The 23,537-nt window shown below is 35.9% G+C and overlaps 1 protein-coding gene across 1 annotated transcript in view; it reads left to right on the top strand.

Annotated features, from left to right (window-relative positions):
• Positions 1 to 4,660, top strand: part of Chsy3 (chondroitin sulfate synthase 3) — a 280,921-nt gene extending 276,261 nt beyond the window's left edge. The window contains exon 3 of the mRNA XM_004631312.2: positions 2,267 to 4,660. Within this exon, the coding sequence (XP_004631369.1) occupies positions 2,267 to 3,829 (1,563 nt within the window). The 3' untranslated portion in view covers positions 3,830 to 4,660. The remainder of the gene's footprint in view (positions 1 to 2,266) is intronic.
• The last annotated feature ends 18,877 nt before the right edge of the window (positions 4,661 to 23,537 follow it).

Here is a 23,537-nt window from a genome sequence, read left to right as displayed (position 1 = left end):
GGAATATTAGATATGTTGAAATGCTTAAAGTATCCAGTAAAATATACAGTTGTCCTCAAGCACTCCCAGAAATAAAGATGAAGCAAATTAAGTAAAGGTTGTAACTTGCAATTTCTAAGGACTCCTACCTAGGAAGGTACACCTCAAGAGAAAGTTGGCATGTCCTTCAGCTGTTATTTACACAGAGTTGTTTACTGTACAGTGAAATGAGTGAGTGGTTACCTCCTGTGTGACAGGCGCAATGTTAAGCACATTATATTCTTTCATTATAACTCTGACTTTATACATGTGGACGCTGATATTTAACATGTGCGCTAGAAAATTACTTAGCAATGATGAAGCCAGTATTAAAAATCACACATGGCTGATTCCATAACCTATTAACCATTCTTCTATTTAACCTTTATAGTTTGGTCTTCCCTTATATGAAGGGAGAAAATTTCAATGTGCTTGTATTTCTCAATGGAAAATGTAACCTAAATTAACATACCCTATCAGTATTCTACTATGTGGAGTACATATAAATCTGCTATTTTTGAGGACTCTGCGCTACTACTTTTCTTCTGCTTATTATATTTCTGCAGAAAACTAATTTGAAAAATATGCACCATGCACCATTCAGACAAAATTGGCCAAAATGATATATACACTTCCATATTAAGATATATTTGTTCTATCCAAAAGTGTCATCTTTGTCCAACTGAGCAGAATTATTCAATTCAATATCACTAAAAGAACTGGGAAGTCTGCATGTTAACAGCTCAATGTTGAGAATTGTGTCTAACTTTACTTAGCACATTCTTTCATTTTAGGAATTAAAATAATAAAGAATTGCTTCAAATAGTTAATACTTTTTGCTGATATTTATTATAATTAGTGGTTATTTATCTACTTACATAGAAAAATATATGAAAAATTATAGAATTCAAATTGCTAAAGTGATTTCAATTAAAAATAAATAGATATGTAAGTCCACTACAAATGATCAAATTAATTTGATATAATTTAACAAAAACTTCATATAAAATTTGCCCTATGGCTTTAGGAAAAAATTGGAAGCTACTAATCTGCTGATTCTTACAACTCTTAAGTCCTGCTCAATAAAAAAACTACTCTTATTGTCTTCAAGAGCAAATGATATCAAATTATACATTTATCTGAATATGGAGAAGAAACTGAGTGAAATACAAGGGATAAAAAAATCTGCTATAGTTATACCCCACTCCCTTAAGGTCACGTCTCCTTAGAATACTCTGATCCCCTCTCTGTCTCTGTCTGTCTGTCTGTCTGTCTGTCTCTCTCTCTCTCTCTCTCTCTCTCTCTCTCTCTCTCCAGTCTCTCTGTTTTTGCCTCTCTTTCTCTGTCTCTCATTCTCTCTCTTTCTTTCATTCTCTCTCCTTCCCTCCTCTTCCCCTATATCCTCCCTTTCCTTGACAATGCTTGCTATTTTTAAACTATGTCAGTCAGTTTTGTAAAGCCATAATGTCAGCACACTACATTTTCAGTTATGTTTACATGTGTTGACTATTTACAACCGATCATTGCTTTTATTCTCAAGGTGAACCTTCTAGTTTAGGGAATCCGAAGTGCATTAATTCTGCCTCTTTTTCTTCTCACCAATCTATAAAGAAATAAAAAATACTCAATACCTGTCTTCTTTTGTATTGTGGATTAACATCATAGTGAGTAGGGCAAGAATAAAAATAGAAGCCTACAAGTTAGTTTATAGAATCTCATTATATGAACCTGACATTTATGGTGTCACTCATACTGGGAAGCTGAAAAGGTTGATGTCATGGAAGTAGATGGTAAAGTGGTGGCTACTAGGGACTGGGAAAGGTGTGGAAACACTGGGGGAGTGTTGGTCAAAGGCTACAAACTATTAGATAAGAGGAATAAGCACAGAAGCCCTATTGTGCAGCACAATGACTACAGTTAATAATGATACATTGCATGATTTAAGCATGCTGCTCATATATTAAGTTTTCTCATCCTTAAAATGGTTACTATGTGAGGTAATGAATATGTGAATTATCTAGCTTTTTAAATTTAATAATGCTCATATACTTCAAAATATATTATACATAATAAATATAATCTTATTTGTCCATTTTAAAAGGTGAAACTTTCAAACACAAATTTCACAAACTATTTTATTCTGTAATAGCATATGGATAAATTTTATTAGCTATTCAAATTTAATTTTTTATTTGATTGCTGATTATTATCAAATGAGCCTGACATTATGATTTGCTTTTACTTTCAGATGCAACAACTGTTTCATGAAAATTATGAACACAATCGAAAGGGTTACATCCAAGACCTCCACAACAGTAAAATCCATGCAGCCATAACACTGCATCCTAACAAAAGGCCAGCGTACCAGTACAGACTGCATAATTACATGCTCAGCCGAAAAATTTCTGAACTCCGCTACCGAACCATCCAGCTCCACAGAGAGAGTGCTCTGATGAGCAAACTCAGTAACAGTGAAGTAAGCAAAGAGGACCAGCAGCTTGGCGTGATGCCGTCATTCAACCACTTTCAGCCTCGAGAGAGAAATGAAGTGATAGAGTGGGAATTCCTGACGGGCAAGCTCCTCTACTCAGCTGCTGAGAACCAGCCTCCTCGGCAGAGCATCAGTAGCGTTCTCAGGACAGCCCTGGATGACACTGTGCTGCAGGTGATGGAGATGATCAATGAGAATGCCAAAAGTAGAGGAAGGCTCATTGACTTCAAAGAAATTCAGTATGGCTATCGCAGGGTTGATCCCCTGTATGGGGTGGAGTACATTTTGGATTTACTACTCCTATATAAGAGGCACAAAGGAAGGAAGCTGACTGTGCCAGTGAGACGCCATGCCTATCTTCAGCAGATGTTCAGCAAGCCTTTCTTCAAAGAAATGGAAGAGCTTGATGTCAACAGTCTTGTGGAAAGTATTAACAGTGACACTCAGTCATTCTCCTTCATATCTAATTCTTTAAAGATACTGTCTTCTCTTCAAGGCTCCAGAGAAATGGAAGGACATAGTGAAAAGAAAATACACATTCTTGTCCCCCTCATTGGAAGGTATGACATTTTCTTGAGATTCATGGAGAACTTTGAAAACACATGTCTTATCCCAAAGCAGAATACAAAGTTGGTCATCATTCTTTTCAGCCAGGATTCTGGCCAAGATTCCAACAAGCACATTGAGCTGATAAAAGAATATCAAAACAAGTACCCCACTGCAGAAATGACCCTGATTCCTATGAAGGGGGAGTTTTCCAGAGGCCTTGGACTTGAAATGGCTTCTTCCCAGTTTGACAATGATACTTTGCTGCTATTTTGTGATGTTGACTTGATCTTCAGAGGAGATTTTCTCCAACGATGTAGAGATAATACAATTCAGGGACAACAAGTGTACTATCCCATCATCTTTAGCCAGTATGACCCGAAGGTAACCAATGGGGGAAATCCTCACACTGCTGATGACTTTGTGTTCTCAAAGAAGACTGGATTTTGGAGAGACTATGGCTATGGAATCACTTGTATTTATAAAAGTGATCTTCTGGGTACAGGTGGATTTGATACCTCAATACAAGGCTGGGGTCTGGAAGATGTAGATCTGTACAACAAAGTTATTGCATCTGGCTTAAGGCCTTTCAGAAGTCAAGAAGTAGGAGTGGTGCATATTTTCCATCCAGTTCATTGTGACCCTAACTTGGACCCTAAGCAGTACAAAATGTGCTTGGGATCTAAAGCAAGTACTTTTGCCTCAACCATGCAACTGGCAGAACTCTGGTTAGAAAAACATTTGGGTGTCAGGTACAATCGAACTCTCTCCTGACACTCCAGGCAACAAAGATTGCCTTTTTAAAGGGGAGTTTACCTCATTGTTTATTGTTATTTTTATTTTATTATTGTTATTGTTATTGTTATAACTTTATTTTGTTATCATGGTCTTAAACTACTCTTGGTTGTCTTCCAAGTGGTGTTTCTTTGACCTCAAGAAAGAAGAACCTGCCGTTCACTGATATTTCAGAGTTCTACTGAAGTCAATATGTGCATTACTTTTATATATCTTTATTTGAAATTAAGTTAAAACATGGCAATCAAATGACTTCTGAAGCTCATTCATCACAAGAGACAGCTTAGAAGAATGTTCTCTTAGGGCTTAAAGATGCAATATCGACTCTTATTTTGTTTGTCAAATTCAATGTGATACAAATATTTACTGGTGAAAGGTACCACAAAAGTGCTTTATGCTTCCTATGGGGAAGGGACTCTGTAACATAAACTTGAGTTTTGTAATTTATACAAGGACTTAAATATATAGACAATAATTTTCTTCATCTTTAGAATTTTTAAAGTAAATGAACACCTACGATTGTATGTTTATTTTTTAAAAAAAAGTTTTAAAACTTGAGGAGTTTTGTTCCACAAGCAACCGGTACTGGCTACCCTGGTCTTACGACGTTATGAACTCCTCGTCACTGCTATAAATGCGAATGAACTTTATTTTCTCAAGGAAATATGATTTAATTAAATATTCATGTACATTTTAGAAGCTTTATGAAACAATGTCCTTCATTTGCTGGCAAGAAGATAAAATATGACAGAACCTGTTTATTTATAATAAAATACAGGTATAGCAGTATTCTTTTTCAAAAGCACTGAACAAGTTTTGTCGTTTTCTTTTTATCGTTTTCAATGGGTTTCTTAAAGACCAGCTATCAGATATGTTTGTGGCACAGGTTTAAAGTGTTAAAAAGGGATTTTGAGTAAGTATTTTGCATTTCCTCACTTTGGCGCCTTGTCTTCCTATATGAGGTTTAAACAAGTAATTTCCTTATTCAATGTTCTGAGAACTGAAAGTAACATTCTTCCTCGGTCTGTACAGCATAAGGATCCAGGAGACCCAAGAATAGTCCAGAAACTATCTTTAATTGCTTGGAATTATTTGAAAGACACAAAAATTCCTAGGGAAATTGCAAACACAATATTAATTTCACATTATAAAATGATTAATACTTCATCTATTTTCCAAAGTCTTTTCTGTCTTTGAACCAAGTCAGTGACATTCACTTTGTAGAAAAACATCATCACCTTCAAGAAATGCAATTAAAAGATATGAATATCCATGCACAAACTCATGAAAACATAATTTTAAAATTTCAAATATAAAAGGTAACATACTTACATGTTTTGAAAGTCAAACAAAATTGTAGTTTTGCTATTTACCAGCTTCTGTCTCCACCTACACATGTGTTCCCATTACCACACTTAACCAGGGTTTAAGATATATATATATATATATATATATATATATATATATATATATATATCATTCTGAGCTTTGTTTGTTTGCTTTTGGGTGTTACAGGGTCTCACTATGTAGCTCGGACTCAGCGATCCTCCTACTTTCAGCCTTCCCTGCTCTGGGATTACAGGTTGCAGGCAAGCGCCACACGCCCGGACTCCAGCCAGTTTAGCAGGGCTGGCACACGTGGTACCAGGGATCGAGCCACAGGTCCCCGTGCTTGCCTAAACTTGCCTAAGCAGGCACTTTATTCTACTGAGTTGTCTGTCTCACTGGCCCCAACATTTTGTACTTTTATTTCCTTTTTTCACCCTGTAAGAAATTATGTGGCAGCAAAGTGAATTTGAAGGTGATTATCACAAATTACTGCTGTTTTAAACAGACGAAAGGCACATAGTATTTGCCTTACAAATGGGTTCCTTATGCATAGCAACCTCTTTCAGCAAAGGTATTTTGGGGGTTTCAAACAATAGCATTGTTTAGTACCTGTGGAAACCATTACAGTAATCTCCTTGAGCATACCATATAACCTTAATAATGTCAAGTTAATTATAAAAATTAGAGACAATTTTGATTTTTAGTACCCTAAACTTTTTTTTTTCTTTCCGATACCAGGGATTGAATTCAGGATCTTGTGCTTGTGAAGTAAGTGCTTATGCCACTGAGCTATATACCCAGCCCAAATACACTAACCTTGCTAGGAATAATAATTCAGAATTTATCAGTCCCCTCATATTGTCTGAAGCCTTCACAACCCTTCGTTGGTCTGAACAGCTTTAATAGCTTGTTTTCCTACATTACATAACTTAGCTGTTTTGTGGTGTTCAATTTTATATATAATTAAGTACACTAACATTCAGCTAATGTTATACTTAACATTATTAAGGTTATACATTATGCTCAAGGAGATTACTGTAATGGTTTCCCCAGATACTAAACAATGCTATTTTTTTGAAACCCCCAATATAGCTTTGCTGAAAGAGGTTGCTACACTTAAGGTTGCTACTTATAATAATAATGGAAAGATTTATTAAACTATAATTATTAATAGTTTGTTACTGAAGAAATCAGAATCTGCTCTTTAATTTAAACAAAGAAAATGTGAGAATTTTACAGAGGAATAAATATAAAGGACCATTTAAAAGCATTCCAATCCTAGAGAGTTTGAGGTAGCGCTTGAAAGATGGCTTTTTCTGTTACAGTGATAGAACTATATGAAAGAAACAATCATATGGAATTCACACTATAGAGAGTTATTAATACAGGTACATTTAAAATCAGTTACTTTAGTTTTGCATTAAAGTTTCTAAGAATTCTTTATTCAGGTAATGTAATCACTCTAACTGAAAAATATAAAGGGTGATGCTATAAAACTGAGTGTTTTCCTTTCTGTGTAATATCTATGAGGCCAAATGGCAGCACCTTGCACATGTAACCAAAAACAATTACATGCATTGTAAGCTGTGCACAGGACTTACCTCCTTGGGTAGCTATGTAGTTCTATTACATGGTCCCCCAATCACAATTCCATCTACATGCAACATTGTTTTACTGGTCATCTATTATTCATTCAACATCCCATTCTATGTTGAATTTTCTTTTTAAATTTAATCTTCCTACCAGGTCTCAGAACATTCATATTATTTGATACATTCAACAGATGGGGAAAACAAGGCCTTCCATGTTTAAGTCTCTTGTTCCGAGGGTACAGCTGGCATACTGTATGCTTAAGGTTCAAGGTAGATGCTATGTAAATCGGGAGCACCTATCTTTGCATTCTACCCAATGCCTTCTCAGGTTTTGAAAGGATGTGAGAAACAGTGGGGAGTACAGGTCTAGTTGATGCCAGAGACACAGCTGACCCATCATTCAGCATGCTTCTGCTAACTGCCCCTTCTGATATAGCCAAGTTTGCTGCTCTTTGGTTAGTGAGAGGCCCCTAATGTTTGCACCTCAGGTTTCAAACCCTTTGCTGGCTTCTGCAGTGTAGTACTGTGCCAGTGAAAAGAAAGACTTTCCTGTCTACTTGCCCACAAGATACTGGAGTTCAGAAGGACAAAAGTGCTCAGGGTTCCTGAAGCGAGGCCCAGCTCTCCTATGTTAGCACAGCAAGCTGAGTACAAAAGCCATCAGCATTGAGTACCAGCTCATAATTTTTGACTATGTAAGTGACTTTACCCAGACTTGGTATAGACAACATTGATGGTATTGAAACATATTTAAATGCAAAAGCTGAATGTATTATGCCAAGTTATTACTTTGGAAACTACAGGAATGAAATACACAAATGTGTGGACAGATAATCCAACCCAGCATTGTCTTCCCAATGCTCATTGGGAAGACAAATAATAAAGTATCGGTATAAGAAAACTGGAGAGTCGCTATGGATAATAGTTCCAGATGTGAGGCACTGTGGTCTCATTTTTAGATTAGCCCTGAGCATTCTTTCTCCCAGGAGTGGGGGAGACTGAAAATAGGATCACCAAGAATCTGATCTGTGTAGTGAGACCCTGTACCAAATACAGAAATGAAAAAAAAAGCAAAAATTGAAAATACAATTTTTACACAATGCATTTTTACTCAGCTATTAAAAAAAAAGTCGAGGCTTTTGTATATAAATGGATGCAGCTAGAAACTATATTGGTAAGTGAAATAAATCAAATCCACATGTGCAAACGTCGGATTATCTTGCTAGTGTAAGAACCTGAAAGAGAAATGAAAATCTAAAAGTTAGGACAGATACTGCGAAAGTAAAAGAAGCTGCCCAATAAGAAGGAAAAACTGGGATGAGGAAAAGGACAAATGAAAGAAGGGGAAAAGATATGTAGGTATGTCTGTACTGGCTTCTTTGCCAGCCTTGTCTTATCTGGCTGCCTATAAAATTTTATCTAATTTAGTTGCCTAAAACACCTTTTAATAATTTGTATTACACAGCTGAGAGACTGTTGCACCCTTGGATAGGACTAGCTGCTTTTTCTTGAAGAGTATATTCTAAGGTAAACCTAGGTCAATCTAGAGATTTGCTGTCTTTTCTTTCTTTCTGTCTACAGAAAGTACTGAAGGTCTTCACAGGTAAAATGTACAATAGCTGTAGTTTCTATTGACTTCGACCAGGTGACTTTTTTGGAGAGATGAAACCATCTCCACATTTTAAATTATATAACCAGGCTGCTTTATTTCTCAATTATCATTTTCGATCTGTGTGACTACACCTGTTGTCCTGAAGGTAGTAGGAATCTAGTGTGGCTTATCCTGGATATATCTCTACAAGGAGACTGTAAATAGTCTGGAGACTTGTCCACTTGACATCACATTTGTACTTAACTTTCAATCTATTTCAGGAAGTATCTCATGACTCTGGCTGTTCCAGGATGAATGGGCAAAATGTTGTCATTATGGGCTGTAGAGGAGTCTCTGAGTAATTTTTAATGTGCCAACTTGCCTACCTTTCTCTCTCCATTATCAGCATCATAATAACTTTCAGTCACACTGTAGAGTCTTCTGCATATGTTGAATCTAGAATCTTCCTATAACTTCAATTTTTAAAACATGGTTATAGCAGAGCTGGGGCAAAGTCTCTGAATGTATCACCATGGTTGTGCCTCTGTCTGCCCCACGGCCCTGGGCTGATGCCAGCCAGGCTGCCAACTTCAGCAGATGGTGAGGATGATGTGAGATACCAGTAATGATTCATGCCCCTAGGTGGTGATACAGCCAGCATCCGCATCAAACAGCAAACCAGCTGGTGCTGGGGTAGAGGTACCAAGATGTTCCAGAGACAGCTTCAGTTGTACATCCAATTGTCCATTTCTTCTTTTCTGATCTCAGAAGACAGGTTCTGGGCCATGTTTGGATCCTTTGCATGCAGGATTTTATTGTCATTGAATTCATTCAATGTCTGTTGTGTTCCTAAATTGGCGTTAAAACTGAGCCTACTGAGTTGGTTTATTCATTATACATATTTATATACATTCCTTATTCCATTACCATCTTTCCTGTCTTTATTTGCAGGGTCAATTAAAGAGGATTTGGTGAGCACACAACTAGAATAAAATTTTATGTAACACATTTCCATAATAAAAAGAGATTTCAGCAACAAAAACAAAAACCACCTCTGCAACAGAGAAGCTACAAAAGTGGAAGTATTTCCCAGTATTTGGGAACTTATTTGAAAAATACTCAAACATAAACTCTAAGTCTGTGAAGACACACATCCCCTGACCTAGGCTGGGCTCCCTGCTGTGCATCTGTTCTCTTCATCTTTCGCAGCACTTTCCCACCCCCTATTCTTCAAACTCCCACAGACTCCGCGTTTTCTCACCTTATCCAAGAGGTGTGAGAAGTGCCTATGTACACACTAAAAGTATCCAAAATACAGAGTTAGTTTTCAAAATCCAGAATGTGAATGTGCCTCTATTCTTGTTTTAATATTTGCATTAAAGACTAGTTGGTCAAAATTAACTCAGTGTCAAAAGCTGAAATAGAGACAAAAGTGAATACTCCCAGCCTGGGTGTCTTCCACTATATCCAGTTAAGTTTGTGTGTCTATCTACTAACATTCAGTCTCACAGTCACCTTCCATTTTTTTTTACCTGTCCTAATTATACTCATATGCATGATTTCAATCCCTATTTCTGAAAAGAAATTCTTTAACTGAAGATAAATAAAATGTTACAGTACCAAGAAACACGGATTTCCTTTCTTATTTGCCTTTTAGTTTTCAGGCCATTTTAGTAGGCAGGTAACCTTCATTTCCTATTGATATTTTCTGTCCTTTTCTATGCTAACATATTCTCCCTGTTGTCCAAAATTGGGACCTACTTGATAGAAATGATATAGAGCTAATAATACAAAGTTTTGGTATTGGCTTTAAGAAGATATTATAGTACAGCTTGGGAGCTTGAATGATAAGATTAGTATAAATTTTCAACTCTTTCCTCACTACCAATCCTAGTCTACAAAAGCTGTGCAGCAATTTATTTCTTTTCCTTGTTAGTTGACTAGAATCAAACAGCAAAGGAAGTGAATTAGAACATGGTGATCGCCCCTCTCTCCTTGTCATTTCTCAATTAATCTGTTTAACATTAAATTCAGAACTTAATGGGAAATACATTGCATCAAAATATTTACTGAATTAATTATCCATTCATTTATAGAATGAGACTTCATGAATAAATCTTAATTAATGTGCAATCTTGGAAAATGTCTTCCTTTTGCAAACTAGTTCACATTGAAGTATGTCAGTACATATATTTCTAGTAAGCTATTATTATATCAAGTTTAACAATACCAGGGCTGGGCAGATAGCTCAGTAGAATAAGTTTTTGCCTGGCAAGCGTAAGGGCCTGCATTCAATCCCCGGTTCCACCAAAAAAAAAAAAAAAAAAAAGTTTAACAGTATCAAGTATTACCATGTTCTCCAATATCTAAGTGGCCATATTTTCATACTTTACATAAGAGAACTGAACTTGTTATAATGTTTTAATAAATTTAAGAGCTGAAAATGACTTGTGATGAAGGGAAGCTATTATTGCTATAAATGTTTTCTTGTATGTCTTCCCATTATCCAGGTAGTAGTTGATTTAAAGAAAGTTCACTTTGTCTCTAAACACTTCTCTTATGTATTATTTCATACAAGAATCATATTCTCTGGTCCTGCATGCTGTGCTGGCCCCATCCTGGGGCAACTGAGCTGGCAGAGTCCGGGAGTGCTGGCACATGCCTGTAAACCCAGAGCTGGGGAGGCTGAAAACAGGAGGATCATTATGACTCCAAGCTGCATAGTGAGATCCTGTACCAAATACACTAAAAAGGAAAAAAAAGCATCATTTTCAAGTCTAGAGATGCAGCTCTGTAGTAGACTGCCTAGTTTGAGAAAGGCCTTAGTTAAATCTTCAGCATTAGAGACATTAACAAAATAAGTCAAAGAAAGCTTTTTAATATGGCAGGGGAAAGACAATTGTGTTCATGTTATTTGACTTATGAAACCTACCGCTAGTTATGTGATTTCTTGCTCTGCACTGTTACTTAGCAAACATGATCTCTGTTGTGCTTCACCAAGTATAAAATAGGTGTCATTACCCATGTTACAGATGAGCAGAATGAATCTGAAGGAAGCAGAACACATCTTTTCTCAGTACATAGTAAGCCAGGCAGGATGGAGTGTGTCTACTTTTTTAACTTTAAAGATTCCTCAAAGCACTGTTTGAGTGAGACTAAGATACAGTTTTGCTAGCAACATGTTGAGGACCGAATATTTCTGGAAGAGAGATTTCCTTTCTTCCCTCACTCTGTTCCCCTTCCTCCTTCTTTTTTTTCTTACACTGAACAAATATACACTAATCCTTTATTAGACACAAGATCCAAAAGAAAACTTCATTTTATTCAAACCATTTTATTGACATATTGATAGCATCACTTTATAGTAAATGACTAGATTATCAATAATGCAACAATTCACCAGTTGTTTACAACAAAACACCCTAAAAAACAAAGTAGTATATCATGGAAAAGAAATGAATAGGTAATGGGAACAATTTCTATAAAAATACACACCTTTTGGGAGTGAAATCATATGCTTTGATTGAAATGCATAATCAATTAAGTTTACTTTTTAAAGAAATCAAATCAGTTTATTAAATATATTAGTTTATGGCTCTCTACTACACAGGTCATTAATCAGGTTTACACTGAAACAACTCCTGGACATATTTTTAAATTCTATTATTTTATTATTATTAGTTACTGAAAGAACTTTTGACTTTGCTATATATTGAAAACACTGAGTTTTGAAATAAAAATTGTATGACTCATAACAGCACATTTTTGCTAAGAAAAACTAAACTTCTAGTATAAGTCAGTTGTAAGTATTATCTTGAGAATATTCCCTACTCAGAAGGTTATGGGGGTTTAAATTCCTCTACAGAAAGTAATAACTACATGAAAATTGAAGATCTTGCAAGAAATTTTTCTAAACAGGAATTTAGTCTTTGCCTTTTTCTCACTTTTGTGCCTTTAAGTATTTTCTATATTCTCTTAATTCTTAGATGCTTTTGATATTAAAATATCTTTCTTTAGGGAAAAAGGAACGTGTTCCTTGGCCAGAATCTTTAACTTGCTCCTTTCATTTCTCTTGTTCTTGTAGCTTCTGTCACATAGGAAGAATAGCTAAGCTCATTTCTCATTAGAAATGATTTCTTCAGAATCTTCAAAAACTGAAGACATTAAGTATTAAGCTTTACTATACCTTTTTAAAAAATCTTTCCTTAGGTATTTAATAAAAGGGTTTTGAACATTAGTGATTAAAATTCATCTCAAAATTGATCAAAGATGCACAGTATCAGGTTTCTATATAAAGTCAAATGCACTTCTAAAATTAGTACATTTTGAAAAGCTGAAACCTGCCATAGAAATTACAAGTTCCATCTTGTTTTAAGACACTATCTAAGGATATTTTGCCTTCTTTTCCACAAGAATGTGCACTAACTTTTGTTGTTATTTTTGAGTCACAGTCTTGCTATGTAGTTCAGGCTGTCCTTGAGCTCACTTTATAGTCCCGGCTGGTCTCAAACCATAGTGATCCTCCTTCCTCAGCCTCCCAAGTGCTGGGATTACAGGCATGTGCCACTATGCCTGAATTACACTAAATCTTGAAGACTGAAGTTATTAGTTTAGTATGATGATACAGGGTTCATTGCTGCTTCTGTTTTTGTCTCTAAAATTTTGAGCATTTGATTATGGAAGATCCTGGACTCCTTGGCATAGCGTATGATAACTGCCCCTGCGTTCTTCCCTTGACCCTTTACTCCTCTTCTTTCCAAATGCACAGGGTGGCTTATCCTGCTCTCCCAACCAGCCTCTGCCTAGAGTTTTAAGCCAACCAAGCGGTACACACATTGGGCCTCAAGTTGTTTCTTGACCATAGAAATCTTGTGCTTGAGATCTATTTACGTTGCACTATTTTTGTAATTTAGGTCTCCTTGCAAATGTCACCTCATCTGAGAGGCATTTTTAATTTTTCAGTCATAATAACCTCCTCTGCCACTCCTGCTCCACAGTTTACTTGGACCTCACTGTTCTACCCCACCAGATAATTGTCATCATTCTCAGATAGTGTCTCCTATATATCAATCTGATATATTCCCTTTACATTGAGACTGATATATATATATGTATACATATTAAATACCTAAAGAAAGATTTTTTAAAGGTATAGTAAAGCTTAATACTTAATGTCTTCAGTTTTTGATGGCTCATATCACCTTGGCCTTTACTCTTTCCACTCTAAAATATTCTGTGGGAGAGCAAGGACACCGCCCATGCATGTTGAGAGCAAGGACACTATACCCAGGTTGCTCAGTTTTAGAAGAGGGCTTAGCTAACCTCAAGGATTTCAGTCTTAGTGTAGGAAGCTTCTAAGAGAGGGCAGCACAGCTCAGTCTCACTTTCCTCATCTTATTTCTGTCTCTTCTGCTTCCCACCCTCCTTAATCTTTCTGTTCTCCTACTGCAGCATTTGGAGCTCCTTTGTCTTCCATCATTTTACCCTTCCTCCAACTCACTCATTAGCAAGTTTTCTTTCACTCTAAAAGTAAGTTTTTGTTAAGCAGTAAATAGCACAGGAAAAAATAGCTCTATTCACATATAATAATAAAACATACCAAAAAATAAAAAAAGGACTCTTATGATGAAAATGTCCTTCTGCATATCAGCAAGGATATTATTGCTCCTATTTTTCCCCATCTCTATGCAAACACAGCAGAATTTCCTTGTAAATTTTGTTTATCCCTTCTAGAACATGAAAATCAACTGAATCTGAGTATCATTGTATTGTCACTTAATCCACTCAATTTTTCGTGTTTGAAGTAGCTATGACTGCAGAGATGGTAAATATCCACACACTCTGGACAGCTCTGGGGCCTGTTAGTGACCTTTGTGACCACAGGACTCCAACTGTTAAAGAGGTAAACCATATTTTGAGATTTACTGATATGCACTAGCAAATTTTACCATGTACAGATTCCAGTAGGAAACTTAATACAAAGATAACAATTTCTGATTAATTCATAAGGACACAGCTGTTGGTTTCATCTTATCTTTTCAATATCCACAATATGAAATCTTCTAAAAAGTGAATCTTAGAAAAAAGAGGTTGTCTGGTAAGTGCAGGTTTAGAGATAATCACAATGGGTTATTTTAAGCCATATTGCCCACAAGGTATGCAGCTCCAATAGTCAGAACAGCAGGCAACTAGACAACTATTTACCCAGGACAAAAATCTCCAGACACCACAAGGTTTACTTGAGATGGTGATACTCATTGCCACAAAAAAAGGCAAACCATTCCCCTTATATTACTATTTTATTCTGAATTGACATTTGAATAGTAGTATTATGCATTTATTAGTCATTTTATTTTATTTGATTTTTTTAATGTATTTGGTACAGGCTCTCACTACACAGCTTGGACTCATTGTGATCCTCCCGTTTTCAGCCTCCACCAGCACTGGGATTACAGGCATGCACCACCATGTCTGGTCTCAGTGGCTGGTTCAGCGTGCCCCAGGGGTGGTACTGGTGTGAAATTGAACCCTAGTCTCTGTGCTTGCCTAAGCAGGTGCTTAGTCCACTGAGCTATCTCACCAGTCTTTATCAGTCACTTTAGAGGGTGTAATATTTTAGTTTGTTTCATATCTAGAGTTTAATAAACTGTATTTTGCAAAATAACAGCTATAGTAGTTTATAAAAACCTGTATTCATACAAATACATGACAGTGAATAATGATAAGGCTAAAGAAATGAAGAATGAAGTATCAGGGCGATGTCTAGATCTCACTCCAATTGCAGTTACTTCTTAAACCAACTATTTGAACTTTGCAAGAATATTTGTGTCTTGCAGCTAAACTGGCAATGTAGCTGATGTGCAGTATCTTTCAGTTAATGAATGAGAAAAATAACTAGTCACACAGCTAAGGACAAATGGCTAGGTTAAGTCCATCACAAATGTGCATACAAATTAGAAAAAAAAAAACAACAGGACACAAAGAGCACATTGCATGAAGTATGAATTTCATCTTGGCCTTGGCTATCTCTGGACCAACTCTTTCTTTCTTGTAACTTGTCAACCAGCGCAGACTGTTCCAGCTCCTTTCTCACAGCTGGTGATGTTTCTCTTCTTTCTCACATCGCTCCATGCAGACAATTACTGCTGTATCATGATCACACGGTCTCGTGAAGGGTATATTAAATATGGTTGAATTATAAATGACTTTTGTATTCATTTCACCATTCCATCAACTCTATGATGAGCCTTGATTGGAGATGAAAATTAGACAAGCCTGCGCCTCATTCACAATAGCCTCATCTATTGCATATAAGTAACAGAACTACAGTGAGTCTTTACTGGTAGTTAGCCAAAATTCTGTTTTAAAAATTGATACTTAATTGTAACTAGGAGTACTTTCCCAAAAAATTTAGTATTAATTTTATTAAGATATTTAAAGTAGAAAATAAATTAAAACATAAACTTGATTAAGTAGGCCTAAATAGCACCAATGTCCTAAATGCCATTACAATTTCTCATAAAAATGGAGATTTTACTGCAGAATCCACATTTTAAGGTTCTTAAAGTTATTGTCCTGCCAGAAAAAAATGAGGTTTTTGACACAGAAGAAAGGTTGAAGATGATTTATTTATGGACTATCTTACATTGTGTTTTTATTTTCTAAACTACTATTTGATGATGGGATGAAGTCATATAATCCCAAGGTGCCCAAGACAGGGGTGCCTTCTGTAGCACAGAAAATTCAAAATGATAAACATCTAAGACTTCGTATGACACCAGCCATAGTGGTCCACCCTCCTCTCATTAGGTTTCTAATATAAACAACTTCTATCCAGGGAGAGAAAGAGAAGCTCTCTGAATCATTGCTGTTTTTTAATCTAAAGACATGATTCCATGGAAGAAAGCACTTGAAATCTCTCCCTGGAGTATCTAAAGGTAACTTCTCAGGTGGGCTTGCCATCCTTTCATCTTTGGTCCTGCTTGATAGCACACTCTCTGCTCAGAAAGTTCAAATCATGAAGACACATGAAGAACCCATGGAGCACCCTCTCCCGATGCTCCATTGTTCTTTGTCTCAAGAGCAATTCTTGGTGATTTGATGGCATGTAACATGCTATGGCAGTCTTCAGAGCACGACACTGGTGAGTACCCATGTGGGGAACAGGGTGCATTTTATCACAGACCCATTTAGTCTTTGATTTCCAGGTGTGTGCGCTTGCCTTCGCAATTCCCAACCTGACAGTAAGTCATGACATCAGTTTTTTGAAAGCGTACTTTTATATTGATTCAAAAAACTAAAAGTAACAATATAAAATGCATTAAAAAATAAAAGGAAATTTTGAGTTTGACTCACTTTTTTTCCAGAAAACAGAAAGTTTTTCCTGAAAAAGTCCGCCTATACATATATATGCATAAAACCTTCCTTATGTTTCACTTTTCACTGCATAACTACTCACTAGAGTTTTTGTCTAGGCAAAAATATAACATTTTTATGTCACATGTCCATATTTACAAGTTAAAAAATATTTGACCCTAATAAAAGTTTAGTTATTAAAAGCTTATTTTTAGCTGGAAAAGGAATGTCAACACTGGGATTTTTAAAAATTTATCTTTCAAATAAAAGGCATTTCTCCTGACAGAGATGAATGCATCTCTTAATGACAGAAGCATTTGTCATTTTTATGGCCCTGACATCCTCTTCTCTCACCGATTCTTTTTTTTTTACCATGTATTTTTTAAAATTTATTTATTTTATTTGTTTTGTGTGTGTGTGTGTGTGTGTGTGTGTGTGTGTGTGTGGCCAGCTCAGCCCGCCTGGGGGCGGGGCTGGCTGGCATGTGGTGCTGGGGGATTGAACGGCGGTCCATGTGCTTTGCTAAGCTTGTTCTAAGTAGGTGCTTTAGACCACTGAGCCATCTCACCAGCCCCTCTCACCAATTCTTGACCAGGTCAGAAAAGCACAAGTTGTTCAGCAGAAAATTTTAGGTAACTATAAATGCTCACATTGTATCACTGCTTAAGAGAGAAATTAAAAATGGGTGTAAAAACCATCTTTTTGCTATTATTATTATTTCTTTAATCAAGTTTTCTTTTTTGAGTCAAACACTGTAATTATAAGACATGCAAATAAGACACCTTTTGTCATTGTCATTTAATAACTTTAATTATTCATCAAAATGTTTTACTAAGGTGTGTTTCTGATTTAAAAAATCAAAGGCAGAAAACAATGTTGATTTTTAGAAATATGTTTCAGGAAGTTTTCAAAGACTTCCCTTTGTTCTGAGTAACTATTGATTAACTGATTAACTATATAATGTACTACACATAAAATTAAGATCATCCTTTTTGCGTCATTGGATATTGAACACAGGGCCTTTCCCCTTATGTATATCTTCTCCTGTTTTGACTTTTTATTTTGAAGCGGGGTCACACTAAGTTACTAAGTTGTCCACACTGACCTTTGACTCATGTGTCTCATCACTTAACTGACCAGAACGATAGGATTATAGGGTGTGCCCTACTCAAAGTCAACATTTTTATTGTTCTTAATGTTATGGATCAGGAGTATGGGAAACCTCACTTCATCAAAGTGGTGACTGCTGGCATGGCCGAGGTTGGATGGACCACTTGCAAGACGGCACCTTCATTGGAACGTCTGAAGCTTCCTCAGTCTCTATCTTCCCTCACTCGTGTGAGTGAGCACACACAGATGCCTGAGGCCTTAGCCTCGAGGGCTTCCAGGGGCATGAGCCTCTCATAGGAGGGCTGCCCAGGCTAACTGAACTCCTTACACAGCAGCTCCAGGCATGGCAATCATCAACAGAATGAGAGCAAGGCACTGGAAAGCTTCTTATATCCTAGCTAGCGCCATCTGCCATGTATCTGCTCAAGTCACTAATGACAAGCTATTCCACCTTCCCTAGATTCTAAATGTCCTCAACATCTCGTGTGTTAAACTCTTTGGTCTCCAGGATGACATTCTGAGAGCTAGTGGAGTCTTTGATAGATGAAATCTAGTAGAAGGGCTTTAGGTCACTGGGGGCTTAGGTTCCATAAGGAATGTGGACTTCCAGTCCTTCCCTTCCCCTTTGATTCTCAGTCATAAGATGTATGCTTTTTCTCCTTCATATATTCCCACGAATGACATACTGCCTTGTCAACAATCCCAGAAGCAGTGGGAACAATTGGTCCTGAACTGGAATCTCTAAAACTGAAACTCAAAACAAGCCATTTCCCTGCAAGTTGAATATCTTGGGCATTTTAATAGTTAGAGAAAGCTGACTAATATACCATCTCTTGAGGAGTGTGAACCTTACTTATGATACATCAGCTTAGCGAGAGTGAGAACCACCTAGCGGATTTGTAAAGCATAGTTCTGAGTGCTGTCTATGAATGATCGACATACAGATCAGCACCCTGAGGAGGAGAGACAGACCTTGCTTGTGGTTGCCACCAACCAATACATGTGTATCTTTGGTGGAATGAAAGAGGGAAGGATGAAAGTTCACCCATTAAGAAGAGCTCTAGTCTTCCTAAGCAGATGTGTCTTTTGCTACTGTCACCTCTAGACAGTGAGTCCAGGTCTCCAGCTTCTCCAGCCTTCCACAGCAGTGACTTTCCAGTGTAGTCCTAGGCCTTTGACTGTGGCCCTTGAGCCCTTTTTGTTCCGAAGCTTCACCTTCATGGCTGAGGATCTCCTGGCCCCTGCAGCTCCCAGGTGCACAGACTCGCTGTGGACTTTCCCTGAAAGCCCCCCTCATCAGTCCCTTACCCAAATGCATATGTAGGTTAATAGATTCTGTTTCTCTGGAGAACACTAGTGAATACATGAGAATAACTGCAAAGAATTTGCATTTTTAAAAATGCATCATACATTTCCTTATGGTATGAAAATTGTTCTCGTGAAACCTGGGGTTGACCACAGCAGAAATGCTGGCTCTATTTAAAGCTTGAAACTTTAATTCCAGAATAGAACAAATTGAAAAAAAAAATGATACATTGAACTATGGAGAAAAATATTGCATTTTTTTTTCTGAAGATGGTGGGTGTACTTGGGAAAATAAGTTTTAAAGGGCACCTCATAAATACTTTTTATAAAGTAGCCTGTCACTCTGTCACAGAAACAAAGGATTCCTGGCATGCTGTAAATGTCATTACATGGATTGTGTCGATCAAAAGTTTTAGTTAGATAAAAATATGAAAACATCACAAAACTTAAATCTCAAAAAAAGTGTGTTTAACCAGTGGCTTTACATTTTTTTGTGATTATCTGAAACCTCTAAAGTAGGTGGAAGCATTATTTTTGTTTATCAGGGGCTCTTAAAATGACATAAAAAGAAAAATTTTATATAAAAGAATGCTAGTTCTAGTACATAAAAAAAATTTTTCCTAAAACCAAGCAAGATCACTGACATTCCAATAGACAATATATAATTGTTCTTACAAATCTGACAAATTTTCATCTTATTGTTTTCTATGTCATCATCCCCTCTGTTTTTGAATTTATGTTTGTCTTTCATAAAAAGAACAATTCTAAATTATACACTTTTCATTATTTGTGGTATGAATGTTAATTTTCAATACTGGCATTTTAGAATTGGTGTTTTCATTTCTTTCTTTCTGTTATAATAAAAAAGAATATCCTTTCTAAACTTGAAGCCCATTACACTTCATCGTAATCACTGATTGTTTTTCCTAAGTAAGCTTTGATAAATAGCTCTAAATATCTGGCTGTTATTTTGTAATTTATGAGTGAAAATCTACTACTGTGCTTTTGTTTCTCAACGTCTTCCCTTAGGTAGATGCTACTGTCCTGTCTTTGATATTGTGTATTAAATTTGAAGAATATATGTTTTAATAATTTCAGCTTTCTCTGTGTTCCCTGACTTGTTTGATGTTTTATGAATTCTAAACTTAGTCATCCTATAATTTGTATGAGTGTGTTTATTATAGTTCTCCCATTACCGCACTAACTCGTAATATGAAGTTGTTTAAAAGAGGACTATAAAGTGAAGAAACTAGTAATCTAGAAAAAGAGGAAAAAGACCAAAAAGCCATTGCAAAATCTCTGCACTGTCACTATGGAAAAATCCACTGGGAATTCAGGGATGTCAGAACACATTCTTAGAGACAAAGGAGAACAGACAGTAATGACCTCCAAACAAGGCCAAAGAAGAGCTGCCATACCTAAGCATGCTGGAATCTGTTCTGTAAACAGAGCTGGATAGACAACAGGAAGGATTAGGGAATCTCAATTTGGTTTTTTGGGGTTTTTTTGGTCATGATCAAATACTAACTTTCTGACCTTTATCTTCAATTTTGTGAAAATTTTCAACATACTGTTTGTAAAATTGTGGCTTTCCATGAATAAATACGCATGAAGTACTTTTCCAAATCTGTCTAAGAGATTTGAGCTTATCTTTCTAGATATGTTTTCTCTTTTTAGAGTAAATTCCAAGAAATACTGTTCTGTGAAATAATGATTCACTTGTTATTTCTGACCTCCTTTAAAATGGAGACTTAGGTTATTTCTTAAATCGATATTAGTATCTCAAAAAGAAACAGGTGTGAAAATATTACAAATAATAGTTTTGAAATTTATTCATTTTATTCAAAATCTTATCAGGTAGGTATTATGGTTGAATTTATTTTACAATGACCACACGAAATGTCAGAATAAGCTTTAAACCTAGGTTCCACAGATAGGATGTGACAGCACCAAGGATTCAAATAAAGGGCACTGCGATACCAGACTGTATAAACCATTTCCAGAAAAGACCTCAAAATTGTGATAATGAGTCAATTAATACATAATGTCTAATATTCTGATAATTTCCAAACACATATTTATAGGTTTTTTTAGTTTTCTTTTATTGTCCAATTTTGTTTATATCCCAAACATGTACAAATGTCGTTTTTCTCCTCTAATAACCTATGCTAAGGTGAATCCTCCTTTATTTATTGTGATAAATTTGTATATAATAATATGCACATATCTTACCACACAGTCTGATGACTTTTTGTCATGCTTACATTACTAAACCCAGATCAAGATGTGTCCCTTCTTTACACTAGCTTCCTGGTATCACTTTTCAGAAAATAACCAACTATTCACTAAGTGGTAATCCTATTCTAAATTCCATCAACATATATTAGTTTTCTCATTCTGAGTTTTATACACAGGTAATTATGCAATATGTAAAGTTTAGTACTTGGCTTCTTTTACTCAATAAATAGTTTTAGAGCTGGTGAGATAACTCAGCAGTCTAAGCACCTGCCTGACAAGTGCAAGGATCAAGGTTTGATCCCCAGTACTACACACCATGCTGACCCCAGAGCCCCAGGCAAGCTGTGCTAGTCACCGATATTGGGGCATGGTGAGGCGTGCCTGTAATCCCAGTGCTGGGAAGGCTGAGACAGGAGGATCGCTACTACAAGTCCAAGCTATGCAATGAGACCCTGTACCAAATTAATTAATAAACTAGCTAATTAATTGAAATAATTCTGTAATTTGTATAGATGATTATTTACATCAGCTATTTTGCCTTTGTATTTTTGTATAATATCCTGTTCTATGAGTGCATCACAAAATTTTGATTAATTACACATATGTAGACATTTTAGATCTTTTTTTAGCTTGAGGAGATCATGACTAAATCTTGCATGTTTTTCTTGGGCATATAATACAAATGGTACAGTTGCTAGAGCACAAAATAGGTGTATGTTTAATTTTTCTAGTATGTACAAACTGCTATTCAATTGTTTACTGTTTTCCTCACCTTCTCACCTCATTGTTCAAGAGCCCTCATTTTTACAATGTATCTGACATAGTGAAGTCTTTCTAATTTTAGTTTTACCTGATATTTCATTTTGGATTTAACTCCTAGCTTTACCCAGTTATCATTAGATTATGATATAAAAAGCAGCTTGAACAATGCTAGAAAACTAAAATAATTCACTGATATTTTGCTATTGAATTTTTAAGATCTAAAATTTCTATCCAGAACTATTTGATATTGTTAATAGTGACCCTAAAGTCTTTGCCTTTTAATTCAATGAAATTATCTGGAGTATTTCTATTGACTGCTCCTTTTGATTATTATTACGTTATCCTGCTTCTTAATTTTTCCATTAATTTTTGCATTCTGGGAATTTTATATATCAATAATGGAGAGAAAATGCAGATGCTTTGTTTGATTCCACGATAGTGCCAACCTCTTTCTGTCTAGCGGCTTGGTTGAAGTCATCATTCAGAATCTTCCCACCATATGTTGCACTAGAACTAGGTTGAGCTATAAATGGACTGAAATCACCTGTGATTTACTAAAACGCTGATTCCTTGAGGTAGCATCTCTTTGAAACATCCCTTAGCAAGAATTTTACATACTATTAGGACAACATTAGTTTTAACTCTATGTAGGTTGCAGAATGTAATCATCTCACTAATGTACTTTGTGATTTTTTTAAATAGCTCTTCTGTTTCCTTAGCAAAATTAAATGGTACAGAATTATTGACTGAGTTATTTGTCGTTGCATTTGACTTTCTTCCAGAGGAAATCCATCCTGCCAGTTCACAAAGCTGTCAAAGGTCCCATAATTTCTCTTTTTGCATGCAACACTTCTCCAAAGTCTAAGTGTTCAACATTTGCATCCTGATCTGTATTCAAACCAGGCTTTCTTCACATGTGAATGCTGATATTGCTCTACCTACTTACAAAGGGATAGCTTTCTTCTGAAACTTAGTGCATCACTCACTGCTTTCATGGTAGTTACAACTATAATAAATATAATTATAAAATATATTTCCCTTTCACAAAGTACTGTAATTTTCAATATATAGATCTTTTACTTCCTTTTTCAGATTATTTAGGCATTTCTTTTGGGGGATGCTATTGTGAAGTGTGTGGTTTCCTTAATTTCTCTATTAGTGGTTTGTTTTTTGTACATAAGAATGCTATTGATTTCTGAGTGTTGAATTTTTATTCAGCTATGCTATTGAATTTGGCTATTTAATATAAAAGTTGATGGGTGGAGTTTTGAAGTCTTCTCTATAGAGTACCATGTCGTTTGTATGTAATGATAATTTCACTTCTTCCTTTCCTATCCTTATTGTGTTTATTTCTAATAACTTTTATTTCTTGTCTAATATCCCATTTCAAATATAATTTATTTTT

Source organism: Octodon degus, unplaced genomic scaffold (genome assembly GCF_000260255.1).
Source record: "Octodon degus isolate 3935 unplaced genomic scaffold, OctDeg1.0 scaffold00040, whole genome shotgun sequence".
NCBI lineage: Eukaryota > Metazoa > Chordata > Mammalia > Rodentia > Octodontidae > Octodon > Octodon degus.
Note: the sequence above shows the minus strand (reverse complement) of the source record. Positions and strands in the feature narration are given on the sequence as shown.